The 27,743-nt window shown below is 43.4% G+C and overlaps 3 protein-coding genes across 5 annotated transcripts in view; 1 reads left to right on the top strand and 2 right to left on the bottom strand.

Annotated features, from left to right (window-relative positions):
- The window catches only part of LOC105027994 (polycomb group RING finger protein 3), a 28,653-nt gene extending 17,626 nt beyond the window's left edge, over positions 1–11,027 (bottom strand). The window contains exon 1 of the mRNA XM_013133595.4: positions 10,923–11,027. The gene's annotated coding sequence lies outside the window, so the exon portion shown is untranslated. The remainder of the gene's footprint in view (positions 1–10,922) is intronic.
- An 827-nt stretch (positions 11,028–11,854) lies between these two features.
- Positions 11,855–19,683, top strand: slc49a3 (solute carrier family 49 member 3). Of its 2 annotated transcripts, none has more exons than XM_010900472.4 (10): positions 11,855–12,187; positions 15,234–15,392; positions 16,215–16,431; positions 16,614–16,693; positions 16,811–16,948; positions 17,166–17,282; positions 17,394–17,546; positions 17,690–17,847; positions 18,302–18,414; positions 18,889–19,683. In XM_010900472.4, exons 1-10 carry the CDS (start codon positions 12,059–12,061, stop codon positions 18,933–18,935), a joined length of 1,311 nt encoding a protein of 436 aa, XP_010898774.1. In that variant the 5' UTR covers positions 11,855–12,058; the 3' UTR covers positions 18,936–19,683. The 2 variants fall into 2 exon arrangements, with proteins under 2 accessions (XP_010898774.1, XP_010898765.1); XM_010900463.4 differs by having other exon boundaries at positions 11,859–12,187; positions 18,813–19,683.
- A 451-nt stretch (positions 19,684–20,134) lies between these two features.
- Positions 20,135–27,714, bottom strand: LOC105028015 (nuclear cap-binding protein subunit 1). Of its 2 annotated transcripts, none has more exons than XM_010900446.4 (22): positions 27,514–27,714; positions 26,704–26,792; positions 26,469–26,569; positions 26,207–26,363; positions 25,476–25,583; positions 25,260–25,381; positions 25,048–25,117; positions 24,745–24,960; positions 24,535–24,632; positions 24,367–24,430; positions 24,170–24,280; positions 23,803–23,930; positions 23,612–23,686; positions 23,350–23,453; positions 22,928–23,050; positions 22,698–22,800; positions 22,202–22,295; positions 21,987–22,090; positions 21,769–21,886; positions 21,227–21,370; positions 21,006–21,119; positions 20,135–20,765 (listed from the first exon to the last, which is right to left on the bottom strand). In XM_010900446.4, exons 1-22 carry the CDS (start codon positions 27,545–27,547, stop codon positions 20,652–20,654), a joined length of 2,391 nt encoding a protein of 796 aa, XP_010898748.1. In that variant the 5' UTR covers positions 27,548–27,714; the 3' UTR covers positions 20,135–20,651. The 2 variants fall into 2 exon arrangements, with proteins under 2 accessions (XP_010898748.1, XP_010898757.1); XM_010900455.4 differs by having other exon boundaries at positions 21,227–21,367.
- Between the last annotated feature and the right edge of the window lie 29 nt (positions 27,715–27,743).

The following is a 27,743-nucleotide window of genomic DNA, read 5'->3' as shown; positions in this document are numbered from 1 at the left end:
TCACTGGCTAACTCGTACTTCTCCTTTGCCGTGTCCAAGAAAATGCGCCGGTTTTGTATCTCCCAGGGCTCGTGCAGTGGTGCAGACCCCTGTGATATACTTGACCTTGCTGAAGCACAGCTAGTGGTCTGTCAAGACCCATTTCAGGCTCTGGGGCCTCGCTTGGCAAGGGGGGTTATTTCCTGCCTGTTTGGGGCTGTCTGGAGTTATCTTTGAACAGGGCCACGCTATCCCCCTGACCTGCTTGTCTCTGTCCTCTGTATCTACGCTCTAATCATCCAGATGTCAGGGGATAGGGTTAGTCTTCCCTTCCTGTCTGGTGCAATGTATCCTATCTTATCCGGTGTCCTGTTAGATCTCTGGTATGCTCACTCTAATTTATTTCTCTCTCCCTAACTCACTCCAGCAGGATCTGAGCCCCTGGATCACGCCACAAGAGTACCTGGCCCGACCAATCCTAGCTTCTCCTGTCCAAATTCCACCCGGTGCTCCCGATCCAGATTCAGCCTAACGACCCCTGCTGTCCCTGCCCACAGCCCACTTTGTATATCTGGCCCAAATACCACCTGGCCGTATTGCAGATCTAGATTCTACTGGACAACTTCTGCTGTCATTGCCCACAGCCCACCTGGTTGTCCCATTTAACACTTTGTTTTTCTACTGTGGACCTCTCCTTTTGCACTGCTTTGAGTTTCATTACGAATGACCATTATGAAAGGCAATTGACATTTACATTACATTTGTTGTTGCCACACCTGGCCATCTAAACACTTGAATATTTAATTGGGCCATAAAAAGTAATGTTATCTTGTCATCTGCACCTGGAACAGCGAGACAAATAAAGTCAGTTCCAGGAGCCTCCAGGTTTCTTTCAACTTTCTTGGGAGTTTTTATAGTCATATGTTATTCTTCGTTTTTTTGGGGTTGATGGCTGGGCTTGTGTAGCATGGTGACATGCTTATGTAAAAAGCGCTTTAAAAACATGAACTGGATTGATCAGTAAGCCCTTTTAATTAAAATGAATGTCCCCATTTTTTTCATGCAGCACACCTTTGTATAAATATTTAATATTGTTTAAATAAGAAAACAAATTATGTTGTGTGTGGCTGCGTATGTTCACCATACATGCCTGCCCTGCCACATTAAGTTCCTTCAGGAAAAATACTTACACAGATACTGAATTATCAGACCATGAATTTGGCCTACCCCGCTGAGATGAGTGAAAGAGGGCTGATGATAAAACCCATCATCATCATCATCATCGCTGATCCCTATCCCACACCCCTTTGCCAAAAATTCACATCCAGCAGGCACAGGGAAGACAGGCAGCACAGGGAAGACAGGCAGCACAGGGAAGACAGGCAGCACAGGGAAGACAGGCAGCACAGGGAAGACAGGCAGCACAGGGAAGACAGGCAGCACAGGGAAGACAGGCAGCACAGGGAAGACAGGCAGCACAGGGAAGACAGGCAGCACAGGGAAGACAGGCAGCACAGGGAAGACAGGCAGCACAGGGAAGACAGGAGACAGCCTGGCCGAACAAGCGGCTGGTCGGATTCGAAGCCACAACACGAAAGTATATGCACCCAGACCACTGGACCACCCCCCACCATTGTTTAGCGTAAATAATGTCATTACCTGCGCTGCCAAGTTTGTATCCAAAGTGCCCATCATTTTGGACTGTGGTTAATGTTAAGCTACTGATATAATTACTGTGAGAAAAGACAAGGCGTAACAAATGGCCATAGGAGGATGCAGCGGCCCGAAACACTGCTTCATGCGCCATTATTTTGCCATGATCTAACCGTACATTCACATTGTTCGCGAAATGTCGGATAGCCAGCGCTAGCATCGCCCAGAGTAATTTGCCTGTCGCATACTTGTGGGTATGTATTTGGCGAACTAGTATCACAACAGCAGGTAAACTTTGTATTAAGGCTTGAGCATAGCAAATGTGTATGAAGGAACGTCAGATTATTACAGTGGTTAAAATTGGAATAGAAAAGTATTTTTTTAAATGTTTACATTTCATATATCCCTACTAAATTAATGTGCCTCATTGATGTAATTCTTACAACCTGCAATGCTAGCTAGCAAACCAGCTTGCTAGAATTGGATAGCCATCAGTCAGCTAACGTAGCTATCTAATATTGAGACCAGAAGCACCAACTATCTCGGCCACCTGTCTCCGCGGTTTTATTATTTTGTTTGTCTTTGTAGGGAAATAGCGTGCAATCGTACAGCTCAGGGAATCCCATCACTCCGACCACAAAAGCAGACAAAGGAATTGTATCATTGTGGAGCTAAAGTTATGTTCTTTTAATTGTAGGGAGAGCATTTCACAATGACCTATGCAAAATCCCGTGATTGGCGCGGGTGATTTGCATAAAGTTGGAAAATCTCAACTTTTTCTTCGCCTCTCACGGATTCCTCATCACCCAACAAGCCACTCGCTCGCCACACTTCCCTACATTGAAATGAATTGAGCCATCGCGAAGTGTGAATGCACCGTAAGCCTTGTTTTCCTTGCGTTGTATTCACAGTGTACACATTGTACTGGTTTGACGAGACCACGAATGACATGGAAATATTTTATTGATCGGTTATTTAGCTGCCAAGCTAGGATAACGTTTGGTTTACATTTACCATGTTTTGTTTACATTTACCAAGAACGTACCTGTTTTCCTCCACCTGTTTGTAATGCTGCTCAATGGAGTTTTTTCTTCAAAAACCACTCCACGTTAAACCCGCGGTTACTTTTACCAGCAGTTTGAGTGATGAAAATATCCTGTGGCTGATAGGCACCAAGTCGCTTTACTTTAAGTTTCTCCTCCAAATTAAGGGTTTCAAACCGGTGCTCGAGTATGAAATCCACTCTGTTCATTTTCTCAAGTTATCAGGCGTTTGTGAAGCGAACTATCTGGCTAAGACAATCTACCCTCCTCGCTCTTCTTGCCACCAGACAGACAGCCAATCAGGTCTGAAATATGAAATGACACTGTAGTGAAGCCACCGGCTGTCAGCCCCACTTGGCATCAAATTCTTGTCATCTACATTGATCACACTAACATTCTGAGCATGCATATTAATATTTTCACACGTACAATGTACATTGCATTGTGAGATGGGGGCTAGCCCCACATTCACGCTTATCCTATGGCTTACTACTGCGAACTCGAATCGGCAGAACGAAGTCTGAAGCAGCAAGGCAGGGACCAATGAACATGAAATCCTAACACAAATGATATGCAATTTAGAAAGATGCTATATTCATAGATAATAAATTATAGGAAGTAATCTTCAAGATTTTTTTTTGTTGCAGTTCTTTTTGTTGACAACAGGTGGAGCTGTGCCCCATCTGCCCCTAATGACCAGTCACCTCTGCCTAGCTTGGAAGGTTTATAAGACAAAATCAGTGAGAGCAGTACATCTACTTTCCGATATTATTTTGTCTCAGCGAATTTCATCGATGCTAGCTAGAAATTAACCTTAATTAATTTGCACAATTCCAATCAAGGCCCCGATGTTACATGTACGGATGATTTTACGCAAAGGCAAACCTGAGCAGGGTGGCTGTTGGCACTAATATAATTGTAGTTGTGGCAATGCTGGATCCCTAACAACAGAACATGCTCCCCAGGGAAAATGAGTCTGCTGCACTATGTATGTTTTCTTATATTCCCAATGTTTGTTAAATAATCTACATAAACTAAATTAAATGTAGGTAGCTTGTTGACATTATTTCTAAATAAATGCATGGCTTTATTATAAAAACATTCAAACTGCTCTAGTGGCTAGGCCACACAAGGAAATTTGTCATAAACAAGATTAAATCAAAATATTGATAAGGTATAAAGACTGAATTATTACATTAATATTTATTTTTTGAATAATTAAAATCAAACCAAGACCACAAACTTCCTTATCATAACACCAGGAAGGTTAATCAATCTAACAATAACAACAATATTCAATATCATAACATGATAAAACCAGGTTTTGGCAACAGCACCATCTGAAATTAGCACTTTTAAGGGTATGCGTCAAACATTTCACCCCCTCCACCGGTTTGCAGAGGAGCTGATAATGGGCAGGCAAAATGCTAATCACTGCGCAGCAGTTTTAAAATACAATATTGTCCATGGCTTTTACAAAGAAATCACAGAACTTGATTTTCTACTCCGAGTTGTCCCCATGTATCAGTTAAGAACATTCCTTTTAATTTATTCAACTTTTAACTTGACAGGGAGTCTACACAGTGAGAGTGAGTAATTTCTATATGAGAACCCTGTGCACACAATTCGCAGAAAAACACCAACATCAAACACTGAAATCACTGGACAGGTCAGTAATAATTAAATAAATAGGCCTAAAAAATAAATATGTAGAAGTGATAATTGACCTACATACCATCTTTTAAACTTGTCCACCTAAATAAAAGCCAGGCAGTCAGGAACAATTCAGTATGGACGGGATGATTATAGCTCATTTTTACTGAGACTACGCAGTCCCCAGGACAAAAGTGTGTGAAATCTGAAAGCAAATGCCGAAATCTTAAATTATATATTTTAGCAGTTAAGTCTTGGAAAAAACATACTGTCATGTGAAAAATTGCATGCACCCCCTGGAATGTTGTTAGAAATCTTTTTTAACAAATTGATATGGAATCTTCATTTCATTACTATTGACAGAAAGGGAAACCTATTTTAACAACTGGTACTAGAAGATTATACATTACTATCATTTACTCATGCAATTTCATAGTGCAGAAAAATAAGTACACCCCTTGCTTCAATAGTTGGAGTTGCCCCCTTGCTCAAAAAAAATTGCTGAATGTAGCCGTTTCTTCCAACTGTCTATCAGTCTGTTACATTGACTGGGGGGAATTTTTTGCACCACTCTTTTTTACAGTACTGCTTCAACTGTGTCATGTTCAGGGTCTTTCTGGCATGAATGGCTGACTTCAAGTCCCCCCCAGAGCATTTTGATAGGCTTGAAGTCTGGGCTTTGACATTCCATAACCATCCATATTTCATTTTTGAGACAATCTGCTGTTCATTTGTTTGTGCGTTTTGCATGGTTGTCCTGTTGCAAGATCAAGGTTCATTCCAGCCTCAGCTTTTAGACAGATGGCCTCACATTCACCTCATGAATTCTTTGGTACAATATGAAATTCATGGATGACTTAATGACCAAGTGGGCCAGGCCCTGAGGCAGCAAAGAAGCCTCAAATCATAATGCCAGCTCCTGTGCTTTAAGGTTGGTATAAAGTTCTTACTGATTTATTTTTTTGAGAGCAGAGGCTTCTTCCTTGTAGGCCAAGTTTGTGCAGTCTCTTTCAGTCAGCTGACTTGCTACAATCAATGTCACGTGAGGCCTGTAGATCCCTTGATGTCTCCCCAGGGTTCTTAGAGACTTCTATGAGCATCGTTTGTTGAGCTCTTGGGGTGCATTTGGGAAAGACAACGGGTCCAATGTAGATTGACAGTGGTCTGGGATTTTTAACTGATCCCAGAGTCATGTGCATTAATAATTATTGTTCTGAGGCCCTCTTATAGATCTTCTAATCTTGACATGCTGTGGTACCACACACATATGGTTGTGACCAAATCAGACCAAGTTTGTAATCTTTATGTAAAACTAGACCCTTCGAAACTACTCTTTAATGATTTTCTAATAATTTGCACCTGTTTTGGTGCACCTGATTCACATTTTTTGCCATTTGGTTAAGGTAAGGGTGTACTAACTTATTCTGCAATTGCATTTCTGTTCATTTAAATGGTATAGATTAATTTGAAATTTACATTGTGATTTGTTAATTTATCAATTAATGTGGTTTGAATTTTTTTAATAAATAATGGAAAATGACAGAACATTCACAAATAATGTGTTCATGTCCAACCAAGTTCTACACTGCAGTTATCCTTCTGGACTAAGCATGACTGGTACCCACAGGAATACCCATGGTGGACGGAGAGGTAATTTCAAACACAGTTTGAAGAGGTCACCAGTTAGTGTCCGAAATTGACACTGAGGGGGTCTGATTTCTATGGACAACAGAACCATCATCATACACTGCTTGGCGCAGAACACACTCATGCAAAGTCACGGAAAGCAATTTCTACCGCCAACACAGGCACACACACACAACGGTGAATTTATCAAAAAACTAATAAAGACTAAACCTAATATCAGGGGCCTATGCGCATGCAAGCACGCACACACGCACACACACGCAGTGACTAAGTGCTGATAGCATTGGTGGGTTATGAGTGTCCATACTGATGATGGCACACACACAGACACAAACAGAGACACACAGACATCCAACAAAGAGCCTCTGTTGGCAGTCTGTGGGCAGTGGAGTGTTTGGGTCCAAGTTAGACTGGCTGCCAGCCTGAGAGTTGGACACGGAGGGCTGTATCAGCAGCAGGAGGCAGGAGGAGAACCCTCTTGTTGTGGCTGATGCATTGGATTCACTTCAAAACACACACACACACACACACACACACACACACACACACAGCTTATTCCATCCTTTTAAACGCTCTTTGATGGTTCTGACTCGTGAATGAGAATCAGTCCCGGGGGTGGGTTCAAACAACAAGCAAGTGTAGCTTGCTGTACAAATGTGAGGGGACACCAGAAAGCCTTCCTTGTGTCGTAGTGGAAACTGGTCAACCATTTTGGTCTCTCAACGTGACTTGCCTGATTAGCAGAACACACACAGAAATATGTAAGCATTTCATGATGTGGAGAAGGGGCGTGGAAATTCTCAGAATTGACCACACACGAAAGAGCGTAATTGATTTGGCCCTTATTCCCCTGTCAATTGAGGTATGGGTCGTGAGCGCTGTAGAAAGAGTGGCGGTTTTTGTTGAAACAGCTCGAGGAGTGACTAGAAATTCCCACAAAATCAGGGAGAACGTGCATGAACTACTTCAGCAGTGGACCAGACTTACAGGAGTCAGGCAGCAGAAGATAAGGTGAAAAAAAAGGGACATTTGGTTTTGTTGAACAATGTTGCCCTCACGTTAGCTCAGAAACACAGACCGTTGGCTGACAACATTTGTTTACACTAGAACTGATCACTTATCGGGAGCCACTATGGTTTTATACTCTGATAACCTTTTCTATGGCTGAACGAACTTTGGTCCACTGATTGGGTTTGCCTCTTATCACACTGCTAGATAGCTTGCCTCTTGAGGCACTGGATGTGTTTTAAGTTGAAACACTAACAAAGTGTCCTCCCCAACCTTTTGCCTACGGTGTAGGGTCGGAGAAATGGAACTACTCCGAAAATCCACCAACAGAGGGTACGGACAGAAGGACTAACCATCCAGAATATGGACATTATACTTTGAGGCATTATTTGAAACTGCAGACTGTTCTTACAGTTACTTTATTTGCCAACGTTGGGAGTAGAACCAGCTGATGTTACAGAGATGCACCAGGTCATGCAAGGTTAAATGCCCTCACAGGTTCGCAGTGAAGATTTACATTCCTAAAACGCAAACTTTTACGTCAACACTCAATGGCTGAAATGATATCAGCACTCAGGATTCATGTCAAAAGCCTTAAAAGACGTGTTGTAGGGCTTGTAAGAATAACACACAAAGTATTTTTGGATCTTCCCATTTTGGCCTGGATGTGTAATATGTGGTACATATATGCATATAACCTAGAATGGGGGTATTCAACTCTTACCCTACAAGGTCCGGAGCCTACTGGTTCTCTGTTCTACCTCAACATCAATTGCATCCATCTGGTGTCCCAGGTTTAAATACATCCTTGATTAGGGTGTCGCAATGAAAGAAATTGATTGGACCTGGCTTTGAGGTACAGACTTGAACACCCCCGATCTAGAAGTATTATCACTGCCATATCTCAGTTAACCTTGCAAATGACAGTTGGGGCAAGTCGGCATTAACATGACGCATATAGAACATAACTTTCTGGGACCCGTTCTCACTCGACAGTGTCACTTCTACGAACAGCGGCAAACGGCACCAGAATGCATCTTCAACCCTTATGGATATAAGAGTATTACCTAAGCACAGGTAACATACAGTGTTATTAGCTGAAGACTGTAAGTTCATGAAACAGCTCTCATAATGTGACCTTGGTGTAAATTATCCAAGTATCCTTGACATGACACCCACCACCAGAGGATGTTTCTAGGGTGGGACTGAGTACTTCTTTGTTATTCAGTTAAGGCTCTATGTTCAGACAGCTAAATACATTTGACATGGCTAACTAGCCATCCAGCTAAGAGAACTCTGAGGCCGTTGAATATTACCAAAGCTTAAATAAAAGACGAAAGAAATGCGAAAAGCTGAGTGAATTTTTTTTCATTTGTTAATTCTGAGATGTGTTGTACTACCCCCGTAGTCATTGTTTTAATTCATCAAGCGCATGCGTTGCCAGGTCTAAACCACCCGGTCAGTGTCAGCCAACCTATTGGGGCCCAAGTGCCCATCATACAAGTGCTCATACCCTTTGACCCCCAGACGAATGACACCTCTGACCCCGGAGTAACATAATAATCTGTCCTTCACCAGCGAGTTGTGTTTGGGTCACTTCCTCCTCAAATGTCTCAGCAGAATTGGACCATTGCAGTGCCCAGTGGGCTTGACAGTAGGTAAGCGGTTTGGGGGGGAAAAACAAGAGCCATCACAGAGTGTCACAAGCAGCCATTTGAAGGTTCCATAAATTGTTCTCATGAGCAGGGGAGGGAAGGATTGGTATATAAACAGTGAAATAAGACAGTGTGATTTGCATCATTGCCTGCGTATCACATCAGTCAGAATAACTCAGACGGGATGAAAGAAAATTAGGCCTGCTGTGGATAACATTGTAGCATACTAAATACTATTACGATTTTGGGACATCCTGTTGTCATTGTTAAAAGGGAACACAAAGCTATTTACAGACATTAAAAAAACCACCTCTACTGAAAAGCAGTGACCTAGTAAAGTCCTTAAACAGAACATCAACCATCTGCCCTCACACAACTGGTGTCGGCTGTGGCAAGTCGCCGCCTATTTGGTTCTAGAACAAAGCCTAAACATCCTCAATGTTATCATTGTTGCCAATCTGAAAGCTACAACAAAACAGAACTGAATCATCAACTGAGTATTGGGTAGACAAGCCTGTGACCCAGAAGTTAGTCACATATGTTTTTTCTTCCCAGGTGTGTGCGTATTCGTGTGTTGCGAAAAATACAGACAGGCCAGACGACTGAATTTTACCAAACCGGTTGTGAACCAGTTTTTCAACATGTTGACATGCAACATCCAGGGAAGTAAACTGATGCATTTGGCAGCATCTTTCATCTTTTGGTAAAATCCCTCCCTCGCCAGTGTGTGGACAGCTACAGGCCCACCTACAGTGAATGCCAAGTATGTCTGTAGCCATTGCAAAAAGGAATAGGCCCAGTAAAACCATGATATTCCTTTTTATGTGCCTGTATGACCTGATTTCAAGTAGTTGAATATAGTTCAAAACAGGTAATGTGTCCAGTTCCTGATCAATCTTATTTGGTTCTGCTGATCACAGATTCTTCTTTAACACCAGTCAACACAGGTTGACAAAGGAGGTGGTATGGAATAGATATAACTCCAAATGTTGTTTTAGTTGTTTTATGTAGCACACCTGATGGTTGTAGCAGGCCAATTACAGTATCATTACAGTATCATCAGACATGTATTAGAAGTACTGTCCGCACAACTGGCAATGCTAACACACTAGCAATAGTATAATTGACAGAATGAGCCCAAAGATCCAATAGTGAGTTGCTATGCCAACAACACCATATAGGGGCAATCAACACTTTCACCTGTAATCTTCGTTATTTTGTGGTGCTTTGTGGTATGAGTAGATTTGTTAGTTAAAAGCTTTCCATAACAAAGGCTTTTAAATGGAGGGATACACCTGTCTTAATTGCTCCAAGGAATAACACAGTCCTGGTGTCACTGATAGAGTTGAGAGGCTGTGACCTACAACAATGAACATAGCCAATGGCTCTCGCAATTTTCCCCTGATCAATCAATTTACGTCTGCTATGTCAACTGCAAGAATGAACCTCATGTTGAGAGATGTAACTTCACGTCCAGTAATGCGGAGAAAAATCGTCCAATAATATGCAAAGCAGGGAATGCTACATTGAAAGTTGATGATTTTAACGCCAGCGTGTCTTTCTGATCTACTATTATGCAACAGTCGTAAACAAGGGACTTTAGGGAAGTCAAGAAAACTGTTAGCCATTGCCAGTGTTGTGCCCTATCCTTCAAAACAATTGGCATAAGCTACTGTTGTCCTTAATTACAAGACACCGATCTACCAAAAGAGACCCACTTTGTTGGCTCAAATCAACACAGAAACCCCAAAATATCACAGCACCATACTGTCAGACGGGGGCGAAATAGCCCCTAAAAAGCATCAACTTTCTTTTGTCTAGATATAACCGTATGACCACAACTAGCCTACACCCTCGCGCTTTGACGCCGAACTTTCGAAGCCCGAAGGGGTTAATGGTGGACCATGGTTTTTCAAGAACATTCCAGGCAATGGGAAAGATTGGTTTGTAGCTCCAAACAGCACAAATATCCCACAGTAGGCATGCGAGCGTCTACACGAGCTGTCCTCTTCTATAATGGAAAGCGTGCTTCGCTGCAATCCGAAACCTTTCTTATAATGCACTTTTCCTTAAAAAGGATCCCGGTGTCTAACTGCAGGGCCCGGCGCCGCCATACACTACCACACAGACACATAAAACAACACGTATAGCATGCCCATACCAGCAAGCGGAAAAGACACAGACAAAATGAATAAGAACAATAACAATCGCAGCCATAAATCACCAGCAGATGCATCAATGGTGCAGTAATACACCGAACATATTTTAGGTCAAACGAACTAACCTGCTTAGGAACAGTACAGTCCGCTGGATATTGGGTTGAATCCGAGTTAAATCCACAATCAGTAAAACAAAGAGGCGAAAATGTCCGGCCAATCCCGAAACAGGCCGAAACACCACTTGGAGCTTTGCTGAGCATGCGCGAATTATTGGAGGGGGAGGAGGGTAGAATTAGAGCAGGCGAATCCACACAATTGCATTGAGCTCACCAATCATTTTCGAATCATTATTTAGATACACTTTAGAATCCAATAATATTCTGAAGTATAATCATTTTCATAGAAAATATTTAGAAGAGTTTACTTCCGGAATACTGATACAGTGACACGCAAGGAAATTAACGGTGTGCTTCTGGTTGGCAAGACATGCAAAATACATGTATTTTTGGGCTACTTCCAAATAGGGTGTTTATAAAGGGCCCTATATGGTCTTGCTTCCAACGTTAAATATGTGGAAAATGGGTTCAATGTGGACTATTTTTCTATATGACCAGACTCAATGGATAGATATTAAATAGTCCACCAAAAATAAATATATATCATCCGTTCATTTAATTAATTATGGAAAGTGCTAAATGTCAGCTCCTAACAGGTATGTTAAAAGCCAATGCCAGAAAACTAGGTCATGCCTTCAAACATTTGTAATTTCCCAAGATGATCAGCGAGATGATTTTGTCAATAATGTGGACATAATGAAGGTGAACATCTATCATAGTAATTAAGCATTTATACACATAATTAGATCTGTCAGTGATTGGCTTATCCTGTGGACAGTAGCCTAGGGAACCGGATAGTGTTTGGTTATAGCAATAAGCTGTACTTTAAAACCTAGCCAAGTGAGGGATCCAGAGTCGGATGAGGATTGAAAACGGCTAGCACTAGGACTCTGTTTTTAGGGCGAGACAAAGGGAGGGGAATCCGACTGACTGGAACAGAAACCCATAGAAGTTGCAGTATTATTGAGGATCTCACTGAAACATGGAAGTGTTTTTTTTTTTTTTAGATCTCACCATCTAGTTCGGTTCATTCAAGGAATGTCAACGTCATGTATGTTTTAAATATACGATTTGAATCCACTAGACTCTTCAGTATGCTCGATTGAAAGATTTTTCAAAAGTTTATCGCACCTTTTTGGATACTAATGGAAGATGAAGATAAAACCGCAGGTGAAGCCGATCCAGTACTGGGAAAACATTTTGTATTCAAAGTTTATAAGAGGAGGTGGTTCATTTTGTTCGTGCTGTGCGTATTAAATTGCTCGAACTCTATGGTAAGTAGATTATACTAATTTGTGATTGACTCATATGAAGTTGTTCATTAGTGACATGTACACTCATGTTAAGTTGTCTGTTGATTAGTCATTTATTGTTGGTGGGATTTTATACTTTTTACGGCTGCAATGTTATTAAATATGTAACAAACGCAATAGCTCTGATTGCTGGTTATAAGACAAGGTAAACATTTCGGCTCTGATTATTACAATGTTACTTACAATGTAACAATTATTACGTCTCTAGTTGCTACAATGTTACTTAAAATGTAACAATTATTACGGCTGTAGTTGTTACAGTGTTACTTATAATGTAACAATTATTACAGCTCTAGTTGATACAATGTTACTTACAATGTAACAGCACCTGTGGGTCGGGTTGGTACTGTCTTACGCTCGCTATGACATTGACAGTGTAACACAAACCCCAAGGTTTCGTGCTGCAGTTACAAACCGGCTACCAACAGACTTGGCTTTCACCCAATCATTCAAACTATTTATTAGGTGAATTAGACCTATGTGTTGCTCTTCTGCATTTAATGGGATACCCAGTTGTTCCTGAAATAGTTGCCTAGTTGCAGTGACTAGCAGACGTCTGAGGACATACACTAATCTAAAGTAACAGTAATGTCACCCCCCAAAAAGATGCTGTGCCAAAGGGCATATGAGCAGATGGAGGGACCAGGAGGACATGTCCCACTCAATGTTAGAAGCATTTAAACTGGTCCCCACCACAAGAATAAGAACACTTTGCAAACATTTTAAATGTGCGCTATTATGAAACTCGCTCCTATGCCCTTGGAGGTGCCCCCTAGGGCCAATCAATATATTTTGTCTGATTAATGAATCTCTGTTGATTACTAGAGGGCCTCCCCTTCTGTCGTTTTTCAAATGGTTTGTCTCTGTGTGGACCATGTTCACCTGAGTTCCGTTGAAAACATATTCACGGGCAGGCCCTGATACAAAGCCCTTCCTGAATGTCATTGTGGGGAATATTTTCTTATTCACCAATCAGTATGAAATAGTGCCTATACAGGCTTTTCAAAAACATTTGGTTGTGCCCAAACATCTCATTGAGAAAAAAGTAGATAATTGATAAAATGATAAGGGTGGAAACATGATAGCAAGTGGAAAAAAGTTTGAAGAAACAACTTTACCTAACATGAAATCGTTTTTATAACAGCAGTTGTCATGAAGTGCTTGTACAGACCCCAGCTCGAATCCCAGAGTGAGCAGGCAACAACCAGAATACAGTGGCTAGGAAAATCCCTTAGCAGGGTTGGAATCGTGGGAGAAACCCAGAGAGGAGCCAAACTCTGAGGGATGGCAAGTAATCTTCTGGCTGCGCCAGATGTAGTTTATAAGAGTACATTACCTTCAACAGCCTCATTGTCCATCAACATATTTCCCCTTTCAGAGGGGTGGGTCAATAAACGGAGATGGGAATGACTGAGATGACCGTACGACTGACAGGGTATATTGTCCGTCCAAAATCAGATCTGTTTCTTGGTATCTGAGATGAATGTTTAAAAAACATCAGTGTTTTTAAGTAAAAGTATTAAAGTAGCAAACGCCCAGGTGAAAAAATAACGCCTCCATTCTTGATCCCAGATAGGGTCTCATTTTTCAGCAGGACAATTCCACCAACAGTATGTCAAAGACACACCAGCACTTTGAATGTTCCTAAGTGGCCCAATCTCAACAATCAATTGATCTGTGAAAAATCAGCAGTCAGCATTTGCTTATTATTGTCCGTGAACGATTCCAAACCAAATGTACTCAGCCTAAGCAATTTTCACAAAACAATGTCTATATGTTGCCCAAAGATGTGCAAAGCTAGTAGAATGCTATTAAAAAAATGTGAGGCCATCATAACTCCCAAAGGTGATTTGATCAAGTATGAAGTATGCGTACATGCAATCACAATATATTTTTGAAAATGTCCTGTTATTTACAAATGTGAAGTTACAAATGCAATGTTCTGTAATTTTAAGGCAGAAAATGCTGCAAATTGTGAATACTCTGTGAGGGGTTTTTAAACAGCACTTGCTATTGCACACATGCAATGAGGACACAATTCATTACAGTAGTTGCTTCAAAAGGCAAGAGAAAGCATAGCGACAAAGGGGGAAAACGAGACAAAGGGAAAAACCCACAAACGTGAAAACTGCTGTTGAATGCTGTGCTGACAAATGCCCCAGACAGACCTAGCATTGTGTTTCCATGTCAGCTGACCTGGTCCTTCTCCTTTAACTGCATACATTTCATTGCCTTGAATGTCTGAATTTTAGAGGGGGTATTCGTAGGGAATGCATCCAGAAACACTGCTCTTACACCATTACTGTGGATGTAAATTGTTATGTGTATTTTTTTTAGATTATAACGCAAACATTCTAAATATTGCTCCTTCAACATAAACTTGGTTTGGTTCATCCCGGCACAACGAGTGATTTGAGTTAAATGCTGTCCTCTGTTGCACTGGAAAGGGCAGAGAAGTCAATGGTGTGTGGTAAACCAGCTGTGGTTGGGATGGTTGGTGTCACTTCTCAGTGTGGGGTTTCACCATGTTTATTTTGATCACACCAGCTAATGCCGATTAAAAACAGGCAAATGGTATGTACCCGTGGTCCAATCTGATTTTGATTTGGTCAGCATAAAGCTGGATCATGTGCTAGTGCCTTGTGAGTCATTATTTCTTCACGTGACTCTGTGTTAGAGAGCACACGCCTGTAATTTCATTTCCATTTGGTGAGGTACCTTGTATGACTTTACAACATGCGAACCAATGGCTCCCAGTTCTCAGCAGGACTTTTTGGTTGAACAAAGTCTTAAATTGAAGGATCAATGAGATGGTCACCTCTCAGATGTTTTTGTGTCCAAGATTTTTTGGGAACCTTTTGGGATTCAGGGGGGGGAGACATATTTCAGAGAATAACAGACATTTGTCAGGAAGCTGGAAGGTCTAGATTATCTAATTACACATGTATATTGTGAAATTATCCTAAAACAATACTCCACAAGGTCCCTGCTTTGCACGTGTTTTCAGTTATGGCTGACCTTTGCTCCAGTGGCGGATCAGTCAGCCCAGTTCCTGGGAGTCACGGTGGACCAGGTTAACTGGCTGTCCCTAGTTTACATGGTGGTAGCCATACCGCTCAGCTTCGGCACCACCTGGATGCTGGACACCCTGGGGCTCCGAATCGCAGTAAGTTCACACTGTTTAAGCAGAGCCCAGGCCAGAATATATTGTAAAGACATCTCCTGACCTCACTGAGACTTTGTGGTCAACAGAGGAATCACGCTTGAGTAAAACCCCAACTCTAAACGGGCATGTATTTTTCTGAAAATAATATGACATTTCTCAGTTTCAACATTTGATATGCTGGCTGTGTACTATTTGCAATTAAACATAGGGATAAACGATTTGCACATCATTTGCACTGTAGATTGTATTGAATGGAATCAACACAGATTTGATTCTGTTATACCTGTTTTCCCTATCAAATACAAATTGAGGTTCTGAACACAGAGTCAACCAGTAAAAGTTGGGGACTTGAAATTGGAGACATGCATGAAGGAGGTGTAAGTGTGCCTGTTTGACTTGGACAGACCTCAAGCAGAACTTCAGCGTGTGTGATTTGGAGAAGAGAAACCCCAAACTCTGTCGTTGCTGGGGAAATGATTACATGCAAATTACAATCTGATGGTTTACGCTGTGTTCTTAGTTGGAAGCTGCACAGAGGGGATTAAACATTACAGGTTGAATCAATGGCCAATGAATGACGTCGTAAGACAACGTCCAGTGTAATTTCCATTTCGTTATTTTATTATTTATTCATTAAGATACATGCAAACCCGTGGGGATATTGATGGCAAAGTGTTGTTCAGCCCCAAAATAAAGTGTTAGTATTTCGTTAATTAGTCCACTGATAGCGCAGTGCTGGTCAGCCTCCAAGAGAAAGGCAGCTCCTAATGTGTTCAGCAGTACTGTGTCCACTATGACATTTAGCCTCTGACCATTCAACAGCTGTTGCTGGGCTCCTGCCTCAACGTGCTGGGGGCTGTGCTGCGATTTGTGGCCACACTGACGGGTGTTCCCAGGGCAGCCGTTTTCCCCGTGGTGATGGGGGGCCAGACCTTGTGTGCCCTGGCCCAGCCCCTGGTCATCTTCACGCCCACCAAGTTGGCAGCGCTCTGGTTCCCTGAGCATCAGCGGGCGAGTGCCAACACGATAGCCTCCATGTGTAAGTGAGCCATGCGCGCTGTCCTCTTCAGCCGCGGAACTTGACTGTCAAAGCACAGCAGTTACCTTGCCTCCTGAAACACCCCAAATAGTTGGAAAACAAAAGCCATACGTCTGTAACAGTCGGCTCAGAATAAAGGACAACACCACTACATTTTCCGGTTCCTCAATTTTTCGTTTCAGCAAACCCCCTAGGGATTCTTGTTGCCAGCATCTTAAGCCCTCTGACCATGGGGGGAAATACCAAAAACTTCTCTTTGTTGGTGAGTAAAGGATTATTCTTTTTTTTTTAAATAATGATGCATTTGCTTGACTTTAAATGACAAAGGTACCGCGTTAGTAACTCCATTGCCAGGGTCCGTGCGCTCTGGTTTTCCCAGCTGTTCATATATGCTGTGCCGGCAGCGGTGGCCTTTCTCCTGGCGGCCGTAGGGATCCGTGACAGAGCCCCCCCAACACCGCCATCAGCCAGCGCCGAAAGTTCCACCTCGGAGCCTTTCCTGAACGGGGTCAAGCTGGTAAGGAATCGAACACGGACACTTTAACAGTAACCGCAAAGATCCGGTTTTTTTTCTCCCACCCTTAACACTCAGTTCCCCGTACTGGCGTTCAGGCTCATCGTACTTCGTTTCTGAGACATTAGGCCGGATTCATATTGCCCTGAATGATCCCCGCCTCCTATGTTCCAACAGGATCATTTTGGAACCTGTGATTTCCCGTCTTGTTTCTTTGCAGCTGCTGAGGAACAAGGCGTACATGATTCTCCTCCTCTGTTTCGGCTCGGGTATTGCCGTGTTCACCTGCTTCTCCACACTGCTGGAGCAGATCCTGTGTGTCCGAGGGTACACTAATGTAAGCGCCCACTCATGTTCCCGAACGGACCGGGAGATTTGTCTCTCATTGCGACGAGTGAACTAACGTGGCCCGTGATGTGAAAGATAACCCCCGAAGTGTCAATGTTAGAGCTTTGCAGGACTGTGTGGAGGTCTCTTCATTGTGTTTGGCATCGTTGGTGCCGGCATCTTGGGAATCTACGTCGACAAGACCAAGAAGTTCACAGAGGGAACCAAGGTCAATCTGAGCCTGTCAGCACTGGCCTGCATCGCCTTTTCTCTGGTAAGTTTAGAGGTCAAAGGTCAAGCAACCAGTCTAGATTTTAAAACTGTCCGAAGTATGGTTTGGGGTGAAGAAAATAAAAGTTATAAGCAGTTCTCTTTCATCAGACAGCTCCTCCACGTCTCCGTGTTTCCTAATACCAGGTATCTCAGATGTGGAATCAGGAAATAGCCGTGGCCTCTGCTTGCTCGCTCTTTGGCTTTTTCGGCTTCTCCATTTACCCAGTTGCTATGGAGTTGTCTGTGGAGTGTTCCTACCCGGTTGGAGAGGGCACCTCAGCAGGCCTCATCTTCATATCAGGGTACATTTACATTTGGCTAATTTTAGCAGACAATTTTTCAGCGAGATTTACAATTAGCATTCCTCTTAAGACAGCTAGATGGGATAACAACAAGCCACAGTGGTGTCAAGGGCATTTTCTCTTGTAATGAAGAATGTATTCATCAGGTAGTTGAAAATAAATTAAATTATTTTAGTGGTGTTGGATGGCGCACCCGAAGAGATTTTGAGGTACTCTTCAAACAGCCAATTTAGACATTGTCAGACGGGCAGGGACTATAACCGTACGGGGATGTTGTTCCACCGCTGGGCTGCCAGGAAAAGAAAAGCTTTGACTGGGATTTCAGGGCGGAAAACAGAGTGTTGGGTTGAGCACAGAGAATATCTGTCTTAAACACGAGTTAAAAAGAAACACAGACTGCTGAGTAGCACCACACTTGTGTTAATGAGCGTGTGTTTGTTTTTCGGTCTTCCAGACAGATCCAGTCAGTTATCTACATACTGCTTCTTCAGGGTTTGACCAAACAAATGGCTGACTCGTCCCTATCTACCTGTTCTGCTGGAGGCGGCGCAACCTTGAGTTGGAGGGGTAGGTCAAAAAACATTCTCCAGAGGAATAAAATATTTGGTACATGCTAACTGTAACTTTGCATGTGGTGAACCAGTCAGCTGAATCCCTGGTCAACACAGGTTTTGCCAATTCTAAACAGATAAATCCAGCCCCTTGACATCTGAGGGAGAATGCTGTAATGTTTCCCCTCTAAAAAGACAATAAAAAAAATCACTTTTAACAGGGCGAAACAAAAATACTGGAGATTGTTGGGTCAAGTCGACATCAGGCCTTGATATCATTGATGAGGAACTAAACCGAATCGCTACAAAATGTGTTTCTGCCGTGATAGCGGCCTGATTCTCTGTAGACCACATGGTGGTCAGCTGTTGGTGTCAGTCAATTCCTACCACTGATTTTCTTCTGTCTGTCCACAGTGTCTGTGCTGGTGATGGCAGGTCTATGCAGTGTTTTTACCTGCATTTTCGTTATCTTCTTTCACACGGAGTACAGGCGACTGGACGCCGAGGCACAGGCTGCCTGGAAAGAGAAAGTGCTGACAACCACCAACAGTACCTCCAGCTCTGACGACATGGCGAGTTCTGATCATAAGGACCGACAGGCCGTAGGTTTAACGACCGGCTAACTAATTGGCGTTACTTCAATAACACGCAAACTCTCTGAGGAAGCCAAGCACATTGACTCACCAATACATTCCTTAATATTTTAAGTATTATTTATAATATGGAAAATTTTATTTTTATTGAACAGATACAGTACATAATCACTATTCCAAGGAAAAGAGTCTCAAAGGGTTGTAGTTATGTAACTAAGAGGTTATTTCTGCATTTGCCATACTTCGTGAAGTGCATGATTGCATGTTCACAATAGAGATTTTACTTTAACGATGGTAGTGAATGGATATTTAACCAGTTTGAAATATAAAACCTTGTATGCACCTTTGGACCGCATCACATTATAGTTGAGGTAATATCTAGTCCGTGTATTGAGTCACATGAAGCCTGTTCTTCAATTGACTGGCATTGAAAGAGACTGTAAGAGAACTGTGATGGTGCAGAAAGACTAAATATGTGGGATTCAGTTCATCAAAACATTCCCATTATTTAAATGTCGGTACCACCTTCTATGCATTCAATTGTACAGTTCGGTTATGCGAGTGCTGTTATGTAAAGATGCTTTGTATTAAACGAAGTATTTTATAATGCAATTCATGTCAGTCATTGGTTTTCTGTCCTTGAAAAGGGCTGAATTTAGGCAAAAACACCAAAATAAAGGCTTTAAATTGCACCATCCTAGGACATCTTAATTCTAAAAATGTTTATTTTTTTTTACATATTCAGTTAGCTGCAGAAGTGCAAATTCCTATTTGATTTACAAATACTGTAGCGATTTAGCATTAGTCCTCTAGACACCTTACCCTGGTTACTACACTGCATGGTGATTGGAAGGAGCATATTGATGTCACCGACAAACCACAAAACGCACAGCAAATGTTTGTTTTCAAATGGAGGTGGAGTCTGACTCTTCCACATGCCCCCAAGTCAACCTTCACCATGGCCCAGCAGTGTAACCCAGTCAATAACATGCATATTTTCAAACCTGCTTTTCTTGAATACTCACGTGCAGTTTACCACATCTGAGACACAGGCAGTTGAGAACAAAACCCAATTTGACTATGGTATAGCCACCCATCCACCCACACAAACCCTTTTTTGTTTTTTAAAAAAAAGAGTCAAGGTTTAAAAAAAACTGTAAGACGTTTCAGTGTATTTCATCAATGTTCCAAAAGTACAGTGGCTGACAGAACTGTATTTCCCCATCCAGAGGCATACTACAGAAGATGCTGGCAGATAACGCTCCCAATTTCAATTCACATAAAATACATACAAAAGTAGAGCACTCTGGATTCAAGATTGCCGAAGCAAAAAAAATGCTGCGGCCTGTTTGTTGCCCCGTCGCAACCTCTGGTTTTTAAAAAGCCACTTTAATAGGACTACAAGTAACATACGGTAAAAATGAACAGCAAAATGAAGGGGGCGGGGGAAAACACTACACAAAAATATGGCACACAGGCCCAGAGAGAGGCTCATCTGTCAAAGTTACTACTTCCAATAGAAACAAATTCAACTGAATATGGTATCTTACAGTTAATACCTTGACTGGCACACACAGTTGAAATAAAAAAAGGTATGAGGAAATCTTGATGCAAGAGCTTGTTAGGATGTGAGTGTATGTTGAGGATGTTGTGCGGTATCTCAGAGCTGAAGGGCACAAAACTGCTGGTACACAGCCAGGATGTGATGGTCGAGCTCAGCAGTGAACAGAAGATTCTCCAAGGTGCCCACATACTGCTGGATGGTCACGTGGTGCTATAAAGAAAAACAATGGAACCACAACCTTAGTTAGCCCTAACCCAAGGCAAGGGGAAAGAACAAAGCCCCTCCAGTAAGTTAACAGGGCCTCTACATAATTCCCCTCAACGCTCCAGAATGGGATGAACTGGCAGCAATTTTGGACAGGGAAATCCACACCAGTCTAATTGGTTGACGAACTCTGTCTTTAATGCCTGTTGCCATGTTCTAACTCCTAATTCTAGCAGTAGCTAATACCATGAGGAAGATCTGCTGGAGCCTCTCGATGCAGTTCTTGTACCAGGGCGTGTTAAAGTCCACGCTGCCCGTCTCGCAGCGAACCAGATGCTCCGTCAGCATCATGATGAAGCGCTGCAGGGACAGGGAAGAAGAACCAAACGGTTTCAGATCGGTCTGGGCTACTCTGAACACTTGTGTCTTTAACATTGCCCTTTCCTCAGCGCCCGTTTTAACAGTACCTGGAAGATGACCAGGAACAGGTTCTTCTGCTCACTCTGGGCTGACTCCACCTTCTCCTGCAGACGTTCAATTTGCTCCTCCAGCTGACCGTCCTCATCCTCACTGTTTCTCTCCATGTCCTCTTCATCACCGCTGTCCTTCTGCTAAGGACAGAGTGGATATAACCCCATTACACCTATATGGCTATTATTAGCCAAACAGACTGAACTAACTCAAATGTGATTTGATATTTGAAAGGGAACGTCTTTCCAGTCAAGCCTAAATTCAATCAGAGTTGATAAGATCACAGGTGGCGCAGGTTTAGCAGCAGAACTGGTGCACAAATTGGGAAAAGCTAATAATCTACAGAGTGCTGTCCACAGATAGAACCGAAGGGAACATTCCGCCTGGGCAAACCTACTTGCACAAAAAAGACTATTCGCACAAACAGTACAGTATTCAGAACATACACCCTTTTTCAGACCTGACGGGTCAAAACCGTAAGAAAAGTAAATCTGACTTGGGTTGCAGCAACTGTCGACAGGACACTTTTGAAGCATACCTTCTTATGCTGCTGCTTCTCCAGCTTTTCCTTGGCCTCCTCCAGCTCCTTCTGGATCTTCTGAACGTGTTTGTTCATCTTACGGATGGTGGAGTGCAAAATCTCCCACACGTAAAACCTGCCCGGAGCCCAAGCAAGAATTACACACAACGAATAACAACCGAATCGAGTGGGATTTACGGCAATGGAATAAACTGCAAACAAGGTTCAAGGCCGACCTGGTGAATTCATGAGCCATGTTAGGGGAGAAGAGCCAGTTGGCTACAGCAGCACAGTCCACAATCTGTGTCCGGATCAACTTGTCCACCAGCACAGAGATCATCTGCAGAGTCAGTCAGACCAGTCAGTCACAGTGCCAACCTTGGAGAAGGCGGCTTGCCATGAACCCCGAAAGGATGTGGTAAATACAGTGGGTGTGAAGGGGGGGTCTGACCTGGGGGTGGTTCCTCCACACCTCATACACCACCCGGAGGATGTGCAGCTTGCCCTCGTCACAGTCCGTCAGGGCCTTCAGGATCTCATGGAACCTGGGAGAAACGGGAGACACTAGGAGTTGTAGACAGACTCACGGGGAAGACCCGAAAGGCAAAGAAAGAACTTTGGTATGAGGGGTTTTCATGTTTCCCCTAGCTCCCTCGGCAGCAGTCTCTTGTTTTTACCAACACTGAAAATATAGAAATGTGTCCACCCATTGCTTTGCCACTGTCTTACATGCACACTGATGACAGGCTGGCACCCGAAACGTTCACGCAGCAATAAAAACATGAGTCTAAAAGGATGTTACGGGAGCGCTGTCCTAGATTAACTTCACACAACGATTGAGAAGCCGATCCAAGTGGTTAGTCAAGTGTGTTGTGTACTTCTTAGGACAAAGGGCTCTCCAACCATGGTCTGGAGATCTTCTACCATGAATGTTCAGGGAAACTCACTTGGCCAGGGCGCTGAAGGAGTGGCTGAAGGACTTGGCTGCCAGGTGGAGGAGGGTCTGCAGGAAAACCTCTATCTTCAGGGGGTTGAAGCCCTCACCCTCATCTGGAGGTAGAATGTGAAACAAAGGGGGAGTGAGTGCAGATGAACAGGTAGAAAGAGACCTGTCATTCCCCAACTGTACAGGGCCTCCGTCCGCTATCTGAACAGACAGATGTGTTTTGGCGCTGACCATCGTCATCTTCCTGGTTGGGGTTAGGCACGTCCTTAAGCACGGTGAGAATCTCCTCGTTGGAGGCCCGGTTCTTGATGGCGTTGCCCACCGTTATTGCTACAGCGTAGCCTGGGAGCGCACCTGGACAAAAGGCAGAGGTATCATGTCTGGGTTTTCACATCAAGGATTCAATGACAGGCTAAGGAAGATCGGGTACAAATGACCATGAATCAACTTGTTTCCTGTAGAGGCCAGTAATGCAGGTTCCATGATACTAGACTGAAAACTACTCAAGACAATCCCCAGAGATTTCTATCCAAGCAGGAGTAAAAAAACAAAATACCAAACTGATTCTGTTCAATAAAGTAGGCATACAAAGTCATCCCAGAGAGCAGAGTACAGGAAGACACGAACGGTCACTGGAGAGCCAGCACACTTACTGTTGGCCTCGTCTTGGTATTTGTAAAAGAATATGGGTTCGGCTGGGATGAGGGCTGAGAAAGTGGGTGGGACGATGTCCACGATCCGTTGATGATAGGACAGCCTGAAAATCAAGATGCAGATTGGTCGCTTTCCTGTGGACAGGGTGTACGGGTAGGAGTGTGGGGGGGGGGGGGACATGTATCGCGAGATCACAGCCCTCTACGAGGAGGATGATGTAAGACAAGCTGGGTGAGACACGTTAACAGCGGATGCAGATACCTCATGCATTTCTCCAGGACTTCCTTGACAAACTTGGGCTTGGGCTTGTCAGCATCCATTGCCAAACAGTCCGCCCTTTGGAGACAAACATTTAAACAGATGAGCGTTGCAGTAACACATACGTTTACCGTATTCTCACGCCAGTACATTAACAAAACAAAAACTCGGTGGAGAAACCCAGCGTGTCTCACCAGTCATCCCAGCTCCATCGGAACTGAAAGTTGCTCAGATGGTGGGAGAACCAGTTGAGGAGTCTGTCTATACAAGTAGTGTTCATGGTGTCCAGTCTCATGTACATCATCTCTGTGGCTTGAGCCAACTGGTGGCAGACTGTTAAGGAACTATTTCTGGTGATGTAAAACATGTATGCAAGCCTGAAACACTAGACTTAATTATTGATTTAAAATATTAATAATCATCATCAAGTGCCTTGCATGAGTTTCACCCTATACAAATATTTTGCACAGAAGAAGCATTTCTGAAGTGTTCAGTCCATTTATTTCAGAGAGGTTCATTGTACTGTCCAAGGGATAGTCCCAGAGGTTGGGTTTAGGATACAACTTGAGGCAGGGAGCCCGGCTGCAGCTTACACAGCTCGATGAGCAGCGTGGTGTACATGACGTCGATGTGGGGGGGGCAGGGCAGCTGGAAGAGCTCTCCAAAGATGACCTGACAGAGGACGGATTGTCGTCTTAGGTTCCATTCTATGAATCCTTGAAACACTGACATACAGTACACAGCTGAAGGGTCCTTACCTCCACTATGTGGTAGTTCAGTGGGATCTTGTTTTTTCCAGGATAGCTGAGTAACTGTGCAGCACTGATATACAAAAGAAAAACCGTGTTTATTCCCACATTCGCTGAACAACTGGTCAAAAATTTACAGAAACAAGCAAAGTAGTATTAGAAGTCTCAGCAGCTCACCAGGTCTTCCTCTCTTTCCAATGGGACTTAATGATGTTGTGGAGGTTTTCCTCAATCACGAACCTCTCCACAGAGTGGCTTCCTGGCATTACAGGGCCCTGTGGGCGGGGAGGAACACCGGTCAGACAGACAGCTCAAAAAAGCCAATGACCTACCGACTGTTTCGCCGGGCACTACGAGCGGTCCGGGGGAGGCAGTGACCCGCACTACCTCTGGGGCATCGGTGTAGTCGAACACGCGGAACACGACGCGCGGCACGGGGTACTGGCAGTCGGGCGTGTGGGCGGGCGGGGTGAAGGGCGGCAGGTTGTGCTGCAGGGCCTCGCACAGCACGCTGTCAAAGGCGATGTAGGGCCGCAGGATGTGGCGCTCCTGCCAGCGGTCCTTCTTCAGCTTCTGGATCTGAGCCCACAGGCAGTCCAGGTACTGGGGGAGGGAGGAGGAGGCGACTGTTACGACGGTTACCACAGAGGGAAATAGGAGGTGTGAAGCCCATCCTTAACGCAGACCTACCTCCTCTTGTGGGTGTGGCTTCTCTGCCGTCCAAACCTGAAGCATGGGTACGTGAGTCTTCAGTCGCCTCCTGAAAAGAGGGGAGGGGGAACAAAACAAACAGGAAGTTGATCATCTCACCACTGCTGAGTCAGGTTAAAGTCATCTCTCTCAAAACAATGTTCCCTCAATATTCAAAGTGGCCAAGGCATGTGAACACCAAAATGGCATACTTGAGGTAACCATCAATCTGGTTCAGGAGCCTGTCCATCTCCACATCCTTCTTCTCATAGAGTTCCTTCCCAACCCAGGGGAGACTGGAAAGCACAACATACACAAACCAGTCGGAGCGCACCTGCGAACAGAGAAAACAGTCAAGCCGCGCCCATAATAGATGACACATCCTTGCGAATAATCCATGACTTCAGAAAGTGCCCCTAAGAAGTCACCTGCGGCACATCCTCTTCCTGAGTGACACTAACAAAGTTCTCAAACATGGCCACCATGGAGGGGGCGGCGATCACATGGCAGTTCACCAGGTCCGAGAGGAAGCGCACCTGGAGAAAAAAAATGAAAAAAAGATTAATACATTGAACTAATATAGCGCTTTTCGTGGACCCAAAGACGCTTTACATCAGATACAACATCCTAGGAGAGCGATTGGACGGTACGCAGACAAATATAAAGAAAAGGACATGGATGTGGCACTGGACGAAGGAAAGAGCAGGGTGTTCCAAAGACTTGGAGCAGCCCTAGAGAAAGCCCTGTCTCCAAAAGATCTGTAGCTTGTACCGGGGGATAAAGGGAAAAAAAATACTATATGTAATCATGGATCAGGAAAATGTCTAGTTTTGTAGCGTTCAGTTAAAAGGCAAACGGGGCTGTGCTGAACGACACATCAAAAAACCCCAAGGCATGAGCATGGCCACTCCGCTTTAAAAATATCAGTAATTGCCTTGGGCCACATCCACCAAACATAACTCTGTTATGTTCAAGAATGTTTTGGGGAAATGTGATATTCAGTACAATACATCCCACAATGTAGTAAACAATCAAGCTGAGCTCAACTTTTCAATACTGTCAAACAATATTTCATGATGCATCTATACTTTGAAATATGACCTTGTTTACATTGGCATGGTCAGCTTTTAGACCCCTTCAAATTGGTTCCAACAATTACCAGGTATAGAGCTTCAGTGTACAGGTTGGCCTTTAATGTCTCTTTGAGTTGTCTGATCATGGCCTCCACAAACTCCCCACCGAAGTTGTAGTTCCTGGCATTGAGAAGGCCCACCAGCGTTGTGTACACGGTCAGCTTCTCAGGCAGAAGTCGAGCCCTATCAAAACAACCGCACAATTATTCAGTGGGACATATCTGCACTGCACCAAAGACAGCAATAAAGTTCTCTTGAATGTTTTAGGGTTAATTTGGAATGTCTTACACAGCACACAAGATGCGCAGGATTTTGTTTTTGTAATTGGGAAGATCAGCTTCCAAGACACCAGCAAGTCCCTCCAGGTTGCTTTCCAGGGAGGAAGTACTCTGCAAACGAATTGTGAAGTTATTGGAAAAAAGCATCATATCTGGTGACTTGGAGGGTCAAATCAGGCAAACTGTATAGAGTGACATTCACTTGTGCAGAAAACATACCCACACTTACTGCAAAGACCTATTACCTTTTCTCCCACTCTACATATAAGTGATTCCAGACGATCTTCAATTTCAATGGGCTCGGACGTTCTTCTTCTTTTGTGAGACTGGCCGCCTACAATAAGGGACACACGAGACGGGTGACATGGAGATGCAAAGTTAACCGTTTAAGAGAAATAATTTCTTTGTGAGTCTTTTTGTTCATATTGTGATAGGGGACACTTTGTTTTAAAATTGTATCCATCCGTTGTAGAACCACGTAGTTAGGTTAACTAGGTTAGTCTTTTGGAGACCCACTCTGTGGTTTATGGCAAAGGCTACTAGCCAACTTACTACCGAGATAAACAACTTTGACATCACTGGTTGCAACCACACAGGTTGTGGAAGGTGCCCCAAAATAACAAAGATAAAAATATCACAATATCTGCAGAGTATATTTATATTCTAATATATTTACGTTGTTTAACTTCATACGATGGTGGACTTGGTGTACTGTCAATTACTTGGCTAACGTTAACGAGGCAACGTATATTTGACTAGCAAGGGGTATGCTACCTCACCAGGCTAAACGCTGTTAGCTAATCATGGTGTGCATGAAAATTGCTGTACCTTGCAAAATACTTGGTTTAATAAACTGTGGCAGTATATTACTGTATGGACTGATAGCCATACATCAGTGGACTCTTTTGTCATATCTACTTTAGTACTCAAGATAGCTTTCTTGCTAGCTAGGTATCTGGCTAGCATGCTGCACATTGTGGAGCCGCATAAACTTTAGTCACAGCGAACGCTAACCTTAGCTAACTTTAGCCTCGAATTAGCTAGCGAACACTTACCATCATCTCCATCACTGTGCCTTCTTCTCGACATGTTGTTATTGACACCGTTGGATTAATAAATGTGTGGTCTTTTTTTCCTTATTTGTCTCGGAATATTTTTCGAGATAGAAAACTGAATTATAAAGCTTTTTGGGTTTTCAATGGTCGCAAAAAATATTAGCGGTCTGATTCAAGTGAGGCACATCCGGGGCGGATGTTTATCGGAAGTAGTTGATGGTTCACTTTAT

Source organism: Esox lucius, chromosome 4, assembly GCF_011004845.1.
Source record: "Esox lucius isolate fEsoLuc1 chromosome 4, fEsoLuc1.pri, whole genome shotgun sequence".
Lineage (NCBI taxonomy): Eukaryota > Metazoa > Chordata > Actinopteri > Esociformes > Esocidae > Esox > Esox lucius.
The sequence above is the reverse complement of the archived record's forward strand: the minus strand, read 5'-3'. Positions and strand labels throughout refer to the sequence as shown.

What these genes read in the sequence shown, in the direction of transcription:
- slc49a3 (XM_010900463.4), top strand. Translation starts at nt 12,059, where the DNA reads ATGGAAGATGAAGATAAAACCGCAGGTGAAGCCGATCCAGTACTGGGA. An exon ending in CAACACGATAGCCTCCATGT is followed by an intron (nt 16,432 to 16,613) that starts GTAAGTGAGCCA and finishes TTTTCGTTTCAG; the next exon opens with CAAACCCCCTAGGGATTCTT. An exon ending in GGCCTCATCTTCATATCAGG is followed by an intron (nt 17,848 to 18,301) that starts GTACATTTACAT and finishes TCGGTCTTCCAG; the next exon opens with ACAGATCCAGTCAGTTATCT.
- LOC105028015 (XM_010900446.4), bottom strand. Translation starts at nt 27,547, where the DNA reads ATGTCGAGAAGAAGGCACAGTGATGGAGATGATG. An exon ending in ATACCAAGACGAGGCCAACA is followed by an intron (nt 23,051 to 23,349) that starts GTAAGTGTGCTG and finishes CCTTTTGTCCAG; the next exon opens with GTGCGCTCCCAGGCTACGCT. An exon ending in ATGGCTCATGAATTCACCAG is followed by an intron (nt 21,887 to 21,986) that starts GTCGGCCTTGAA and finishes GGCTCCGGGCAG; the next exon opens with GTTTTACGTGTGGGAGATTT.